At 41.3% G+C, this 8,976-nt stretch overlaps 1 protein-coding gene across 1 annotated transcript in view; it reads right to left on the bottom strand.

The window, feature by feature from the left end:
• The window catches only part of LOC107667421 (splicing factor 3A subunit 3-like), a 15,645-nt gene that overhangs the window by 5,228 nt on the left and 1,441 nt on the right, over positions 1-8,976 (bottom strand). The window contains exon 2 of the mRNA XM_016459089.1: positions 2,843-2,933. Coding sequence (XP_016314575.1) covers positions 2,843-2,933 — 91 coding nt within the window. The remainder of the gene's footprint in view (positions 1-2,842; positions 2,934-8,976) is intronic.

Raw genomic sequence — 8,976 nt, 5'->3', positions numbered from 1 at the left:
CCTGCTGAAATACACATCTTCTGGAGGGGAGCATATGTTGCTCAAAAACCTTTATATAGCTTTCAGCATTAATAGTGCCTTCCAAAGCATGCAAGCTGCCCATACCGTATGCACTTATGCACCTCAGAGATGCCAGAGATGCTGGCTTTCAGGGACGTGCACGGACATTTTGAGGGGCAGGGGCTCAAGTGGAACTTCTCATACTTCTCATATTTATTTTAATTTTTTTTCTAATCAAAAAGGAGTGTGCGATATTGACAAAAAATATATCTCACTATTTTCTGGGATTTTATTGGTAACGATAATTAGGTTCACAGCAGTGATAGAAATTAATCTTTTCCAATAAGTTTAAATAGATTTTTACCTTTTAAATGAAATCAGTATTGACAAAATCCATCTTTGCAATGCAGAGAAAACACAGAAGCTGCATTAAGGGGCATTTAGATGCATTTACACACTGTTTAATGCAGGATATGAATGTATTTAACCTGCAGTTATGCATTCATACTGTTTTAATATTTTAAAAATAAAACGTTGAATACTGACTGATATTTGGAATTATAAAAAAAAAAAATGGAAAGATACTTTAAATGTGAAATTAAAACCGCCAGTAGGTGGCAGCAAGTCACTGTTAATAAGAGAGTCATTGCAACTGAACCGGAATCATTTAAACGGTTGATTCATTCAGAAACAAAACACTGTCATGTTGCTCAGAGATGCAAATTGGTATTATATTTGTTGGCGAAATAGAGCAAAAACAGTCAATATTGTGTCTAAAACGTAAGTATCTTAATATTAAATTCTTGTTTATTGAACTGCTATATAAAATCAATATCACATTTGTAATTATGCTGCGTTTTGGTGGAAAAAGCATCAGTCTTCGCGTGATACTGATTAACTATATGAAATTATATAAATATATATGCATTTCTGCCCCCATATCTTGAATTTTGTGATCATTCTAAATGCATTTTCATAAACTGAATCATGCAGTGAACTGAATCATGTAGCTCTCATGAGTCATGGATGTTAGCAAGACAAATTAACTATAATTGCCTTTAGTCTTTTGGATAATTAGCTGTAAATTCGAGGCATAGGTAGCTTAATCATTTGTTCATCACCACTCATCTCCACACCAAGACAAACACAACTGGAAAGGGAGGGAGGGCTTCACTTCTGCGGCTCTCTGCCTGTCTGTGATGCGCATGTGCCGCTCAATGTGTGCAACACTGCTGTGCTGCGCCTGCGCGGAGGGGCGTCAGAACTCGACAATCTCAACATTTCCCGACCTGACCTGATATTTTGATTTTTTATTAGTTTGACGGGGAAAGCTGTGCGCAAACAGAAACACACACACGCACATATAGCTATACATATATTCATTTATCAAAAAAAGAAAAAGAAAATAAGACACTCCCCAGAAAAAAAGGGCACTTTCTCTCGAGGAAGAAAAAGGGCAGGTGCTCACTGGCTGGCTTTTGAACTGAACACTAATAACACGCTGGAAGGTCTCCCTCTTTAGCCCGGAGGACATGGTGTCCGTGATTTCCAACAAGAATTTCAAATTTGGACTCGTCTGACCACAGAGCACTTTTCCACTTTGAAACAGTCCATAAATGAGCCTTGGCCCACAGGACACGACGGCGCTTCTGGACCATGTTCACATATGGCTTCCTTTTTGCACGATAGAGCTTTAGTTGGCATCTGCAGATGGCACGGCGGATTTTGTTTACCAACAGTGGTTTCTGGAAGTATTCCTGGGCCCATTTAGTAATGTCAATGACAGAATCATGCCGATGAGTGATGCAGTGTCGTCTGAGGACCCGAAGACCAAGGGCATCCAACAAAGGTATTCGGCCTTGTCCCTTATGCACAGAGATTTCTCTGAATCTTTTAATGATGTTATGCACTGTAGATGATGAGATTTGTTAAGCCTTTGCAATTTGAAGTTGAGGAACATTGTTTTTAAAGTATTCCACAATCTTTTTATGCACTCTTTCACAGATTGGAGAGCCTCTGCCCATCTTTACTTCTGAGATACTCTGCCTCTCTAATGGCGCTTTTCCACTGCGTGGTACGACTCGTCAAGCTTGGATCCGCTCCTCTGCTATCAACGAGAGCAACGGCTGTACTTCCTCAACAGACAACGAAACAGCCATTTTTTGGTTGTTAAAAAAAGGTGCGCTTGTTCAAAACAGTTGCGTTCGATCCTTCGCTGGCTGTGCTGATTTAAATCTAGCGGTTCTGTTGTGTTTGTGTCACAAGTTCAGTGACGCAGGTAGTGACGATTCTCTCCGGCCAATCAGTGATCAGCAGAGTTTACACATCACGTTTTGGTAACGGTACGGTTCACTTGGAACCTCAGCCGAGGTGGTACTAAACAAAGTACCAGGTACCAGGTACTGTACCCAGTGGAAAACCCCCCAAAAGTGAACCGTACCGAGCCATACCGTGCCGTACCATGCAGTGCAAAAGTGCCATAAGACATCCCTTTTATAGCTAATCATGTTACAGACCTTATGTCAATTAACTTAATTAGTTGCTAGATGTTCTTCCAGCTGAATCTTTTCAAAATTTCTTGCTTTTTCAGCCCTTTGTTGCCCCCGTGCCAACGTTTTTGAGACCTGTGGCAGGCATCAAATTTGAAATGAGCTCATTTAGTGGATAAAAGTGTAAAATTTCTCAATTTAAACATTTGTTATGTTCTCCATGTTCTATTGTGAATAAACTATTGGCTCATGTGATTTGAAAGTCTTTTAGTTTTCATTTTATTCAAATTTAAAAAACGTCCCAACATTTCCGGAATTCGGGTTGTATATCTGTGATGAATGAATGTACTCATGGGACACTGCATCCTCAATCTGGGTGACGTTGGCGAAGTGGGCTGTTTTAGGAATGCCCAAACAGCGCATGCCGTGAGCGTGACGCCACTCCTGCAGCACAGAAAACCAGGAACACCAAAGCTGTTATGGCTTTTCAATACAGCATAGCAGTTAAGAGTAAAATTACAAATACTTGTTCATTTACATTTACATTTAGTCATTTAGCAGATGCTTTTATCCAAAGCGACTTACAAATGAGGACAATGGAAGCAATCAAAATCAACAAAAAAGCAATGATATGCAAGTGCTATAACAAGTCTCAGTTAGCCTAACACAGTATAGGTAGCAAGTTTTTTTTTAATTATTATTATATAATAAAAAAAAAAAAAACTGAATATAAAAAGAATAGAGTCATCTAGTGTAAAAGGCCTTTTTTTGCTTTTTGTCAATTGTATACTAAATAAAAAGAAAACAAAGAGATAGAATACAAAAAGAATAGAGCTAGTGTTAGCTCTTTTAATAAAACAAGCAGTTAGTAAATGGAGTGCAAGTCTATAAGGGGCAAGTTTTTTTTTTTTAAAGAATAGAATTAGAATAGAGAGTGCTAGCGTTATAGGGTCAAATAACGATGGAAGAGATGTGTTTTTAGCCGATTATTGAAGATGGCTAAGGACTCAGCTGCTCGGACTGAGTTGGACAGGTCATTCCACCAGGAGGGAGCATTTAATGAAAAAGTCAGTGAAAGTGACTTTGTGCCTCTTTGGGATGAACAATAAAGCGACGTTCACTTTCAGAACGCAAGCTTCTAGAGGCACATAAGTCTGAAGTAAAGCCAGTGGTGGTTTTGTAGGCAAACATCAATGCCTTGAATTTTATGCGAGCAGCTACTGGTAGCCAGTGCAAATTAATAAACAGAGGTGTGACGTGCATTCTTTTCGGCTCATTAAAAATTAATCTTGCTGCCGCATTCTGGATTAATTGTAAAGGTTTGATAGAACTGGTTGGAAGACCTGCCAAGAGAGCATTGCAATAGTCCAGCCTGCACAGAACAAGAGCTTGAACAAGGAGTTGTGAAGCATGTTCCGAAAGAAAGGGCCTGATCTTCCTAATGTTGCATAAAGCAATTCTGCAGGACACAGTTTTAGCAATGTGGTCTGAGAAAGTCAGCTGATTATCATTCACAAACTCGAAGGTTTCTGGCTGTTTTTGAAGGAGTTATGGTTGATGTGCCTAACTGGATGGTGAAATTGTGATGAAATGATGGGTTTGGCCATCTCTGTGAGATTTCTCCATCATGCTGATGTTTCTCCATCAGCCTTTTCTGCCAGGCTGTTTGACTGCGGAAACTCTGGACTACTGGTGACATGGATGAAGTCCCACTGTTTGGCAAAGTCTCTGAATTGTTGACTTGTGTACTGTCTGGCGTTATCAGAAAAGAGTGTGTGCGGTGTGCCATGCACAGAGAAATGTCTCTTCAGTTTCCTGATCATAGCAGAGGATGCTGTGTCACGGAGAAGGTCAATCTCATACCAACCCGAGTATGAGTCCACAAGCACCAGGTAGTTTTGGCCACGCCACTCGAACATGTCTGTTGCCACAGTAGACCAAGCCAAGTCTGGAACTGGGTATGGTTTTAGTGGTTCTTTCTGTTGATGTGGCTTTGTGCTATTACAGACTGAGAATGTGAGGAGTTTTGCTCTCTTGCTCTTGCTCTGTGCTTGATAGCGTCCAAACCAGGATGTCCTCTGTGGACTATGCCGATGTATTCTCTCTGTAACGAGCGAGTAATGACTGTTTTGTGGCCTTTCATTACTATTCCGTCTTCCACGGCTAGTTCATCTCTGTAGGGAAAGTATGGACGCAGAGCGGGCCACAAGCTATGTTCTTTATTTGGCCAACCTCGTTGAATCACAATGCTTAGAGCCTGTAGCACCTCATCCTCTGCTCCTCCGCTGTTTGCTTTCTGAGTTCCTCCAATTGAGCAGTGGAGATGTAACTGAAGGACATGACCTCAAATGTGTCATTTTCAGCGTCTGAAGGAACTTGTGTGTTTGGAGCTCGAGATAGGGTTTCCTCAAGATATATGTGCTTACCCTTCTTGTACACCAGAGTGATGTCGTAGCACTGTAACCTGAGCATAATTCTCTGTAATCGTGCAGGGGCTGTGTGAATGGGATTCTTTAAAATGGTCACCAGGGGCTGGTGGTCTGTTTCGACGATTGTAGATTTCCCGTACACATAATCCCTGAATTTGGTACAGGTGAATACGACAGCAAGCAGCTCCTTTTCAATCTGTGCATATCGCGTCTCTGTGTCTGTGAGTGTGCGAGATGCGTAAGCAACTGGTCTGCCATCCTGCATAAATGCAGCACCAAGTCCAGAACACGAGGCATCATAGGTTAATATGACTGGCTTTTTTACATCGTAGCATGACAAGACAGGTGGGGTGGTCAAACATGCTTTGACAGTATCAAATGCTTGCTGGTGCTGCTGGTACCAGCACCATGTAGTTTCTTTGTGTGTCAGCTTCCTTAGAGGTGCAGCAACATCACTAAAGTTTGGGATCAACTTCCCCAGGTAATTTGCCATTCCAAGTAAGTGCTGCAATGCTGGAACATCCTTGGGAGCTGGCATCTCAGAGATTGCTTTTGTTTTTGAAGGATCCGCCTTCAAGCCTTCGCTAGTGAAGATATGGCCTACATAGCTGACTTGATCCAGACGGAATTTGCATTTGGCAGGGTTTAGTTTGAGCTTGACCTTGCGTGCTCGATTCAGCACTATTTTCAAATTAACATCATGTTCTGCAACATCACGGCCTCCGATGATGATGTCGTCAACAATGATAGCACAGGGGTCTCCTGAAAACAGCTGTTCCATTGAGTGCTGGAACACTTCGCTTGCGGAGTTTATGCCAAAAGGCATACCAAGAAATCTATAGCGCCCAGGTGGAGTGCTGAATGTAGTCATCATAGAGGACTAGGGGTGTAACGGTACACGTATTCGTACCGAACCGTTTCGGTACGGGTCTTTAGGTTCGGTACGCATGTGAACCGAACGAATACAGTTTTTTTTTTCTCCGGAAATTCAAATAATAAATGGCGTTTTGAAAGTCTTTGATGTGGCATGACAGATCGCTGTATAAACGCCTTCGTGACGCCCCGCAGATTTGTGCAGAGCGGAGCGCGAGTGAACGCGGTCATTCCTTCCTCTGTACTACTAGTTTTAACGCGAATAAACATGACTGAACATCTCATGCCTCATGTAATTGCTCAATCAGTGTTTCAACCGCGGAAAGACATCAACAATACAGCGTGGAAATAAAATGTCACTTAGCATTTAATTTACCTCAGCAAGTCATCAGTGTCCACAGCTCGTTTGAAGTCTAGAGAGGAGCATTTTGCGAAATATTACACCATATACTCATTATATTTTACTAAACCTGTTAGTCTTAATTATTTAATGTACAGTATGTTTAAATTAATCTGTTATGAAACATGCTATGACAGCCATTGTGTAATTGAATATATTTTAACAAATAGCTTAGAAATTGTATTATTTATAAATTAATTTAAAAACTGCATTATGTGCAGTTTACATGTTTGCATACAATTATTTATTTTTTTATTTTTTAAAGTTGAGTGTTGATCATCTATTTAAAAATAAATAGTAATTAAATTTAAGTTTGGGTTAAGTTGTTAGGCCTAATTGTAACCTTATAATGTAAAAGGGCTCCCTATAGTTTTAAGCATAAGCTGAGGTAGATTTTTATCACTAAGAACATTTAAACTATAACTGAATGTATTTAAAGAAAGAGCAACTTGTTCAGTAAACCATTTAAAAAAAAAAAAGTTTTTCCCCCGGCTGTACCGAAATCATCCCGAACCGTGACGTTAAAACCGAGGTACGCACCGAACCGTCATATTTGTGTACCGTTACACCCCTATAGAGGACAGAAAGAGTTCTTTGCATCCAGGACAGAAAATACAGTTGCCCCTGACATCTGGGATGCTACTTCCTTTACGCTGCGCATTGGGTGATGGGGTCTCTTTAAGGCAGTGTTGAGATCTTTAATTTATGTAGAGTCTGATTTCTTGTCTGTCCTTTTTATGTCAAAACCATGGACGAAACCCAGTCTGTTGGTTCCGAGACTGGTGTATGGTGTACTAGACTCGTGAAGTATGTGATTGGAAGTTCTCAAAGTTCATCAGTGAACAAGTCTTTGTATTCTTTGAGGATTTGTTCAGTACTGCTCTCCATACTGTCCAGATGAACATGTGGGCTCATCGTGACAAATCCCCATGTCTAAACATGCATTAAATCCTAACAGTGGTTGGACATCTTAATCCACCAAGAAAAATGGGAGTGAGTGACTTTGTCCTTTTAAACTACACAGCAGTGTAACTAAACCTTTTGTTTCAATTCTACCCCCACCATAAGCCACAAGGATAGGCGTGCTTTCTTGCTCCACTGGTTGTACATTGTTGGCAATTCGCTTGAATGTTGTTTGCGACATTACGTTACACTTTGCCCCAGTGTCGACTTTCACCTTAATTGGAGTTTTGTTTATGTGCAAAGTGACAAATCCCTCTTCCTTCTCAGCCATGAAAGAGTTAACAGTGTCAACACACCTATCAAATTCAATGCCATCAACATAGAAAGTGTCATCATATACAGGGGGCTTGTCCATTTCAAGTTCATGTACCGTCTTTTTGTAGTTTGCTTTGGTCCAAACTGACAACGCAATCTGCAATTTTTTTTTTAATGATTAATTTTCTTGCAGTTGTGGCACAGCTGTCCAAAAGCCGGGCATTTTTCTTTCTTTGCCACATGATTGTTTCGACCGTTTTTGCAATTCGTTATGGTGGGTGAATCATTCTGTTCTGTTTTGGGCTTTTGTCTTGTGTACTGGTGGAAATTGGATGTACTGCATCCACGTAAGTGGGCGTCTTTTTTTATTATTTTTACAGTGCTTAACAGTGCTTTCCTTAAGCTTTCACTGCTGATGCCGCATACTATCCTGTCACAGATTAGCTCGTCTGTCAATTCTCCGAAATGGCATGCTTTTGCTTTAATCCTGAGATCACTGATAAATGACTCAATAGTCTCACCTTGTTTCCGGTTTCTGGAGTGAAACTTGTGTCTTTCCATGGTTTTGTTTTGTTGTGGGTTGCAAATTTCACGAAACTTCCTTTTCAGGCATTCGGGATCCTCTCTTGATTCAGCGGGAGTTAAAACAGCACCATTCTCACCCGGTGCACGCACATCCGCTGCGTAGACAAACGAATGCTCTTGTTCTATGGCCTCCGGCCCTGCGAGATTGAGGAGGATATAGGCCCTTGTCTTGGCAGGCTTATCTTCAGCAGGAGTTAAAACAGCGCCATTCTCACCCGGTGCGTAGACGAACGCTCTCATTCTATGGCCTCCGGCCCTGTGAGATTAAGGAGGATATAGGCCCTTGTCTTGGCAGGCTTATCGTGGTGTGCTGCCGCGATGAAAATGTCATACTCCTGCTTGAAGATTCGCCAGTTGTCGGCAACATTCCCTTCAAATGAGAAGGGACAGGTCAGGTCAGGTCTCCGAAAACAATCCGCCATAGTCACTCATTATGCGGCCTTGAGAAAAACTTTTACGAGCGGTCTCTGTTTTCTACAAAAATGGTTCACTCGCAGGCGAAAAGTCCGTGCCGTCTTCAGACACCATGTTGTAGGCTATGTCCCAAGAATTAACACGGTGACAGACAGCCACATGTGAACGTGGAATTTTATTAACAGAGCTCGTGTCACAAACACGACATTAACACAGCGCTCATGTGTTCCTCGTATATATACCCAATGAGGGGAGCATGTTCTTAAAGAGTCCAACACATTTAAAGTGCAACACATTAGAATACACAAATACATTGTATTTCTGAACAGATCATTTATCAGAATGATCTACAATCAGCATAGCAGTGATATGAAAAGCTATGTTTCTGAATGACAAAGCCTAGTGATGCCATGTAGACAGAGAAGAGAAGTGGTCCAAGAACTGAGCTCTGAGGCACCCCAGTAGTTAGATGTTGCGACACCTCACCTCTCCATGATACCTTGAAGGACCTATCTGAGAGGTAAGACTCAAACCACTGGAGTGCGGTTCCTGAGATGCCCTTTGCCAA

This window comes from Sinocyclocheilus anshuiensis, unplaced genomic scaffold (genome assembly GCF_001515605.1).
Source record: "Sinocyclocheilus anshuiensis isolate Anshui unplaced genomic scaffold, SAMN03320099.WGS_v1.1 scaffold1935, whole genome shotgun sequence".
Classification (NCBI taxonomy): Eukaryota; Metazoa; Chordata; class Actinopteri; order Cypriniformes; family Cyprinidae; genus Sinocyclocheilus; species Sinocyclocheilus anshuiensis.
The sequence above is the reverse complement of the archived record's forward strand: the minus strand, read 5'-3'. Positions and strand labels throughout refer to the sequence as shown.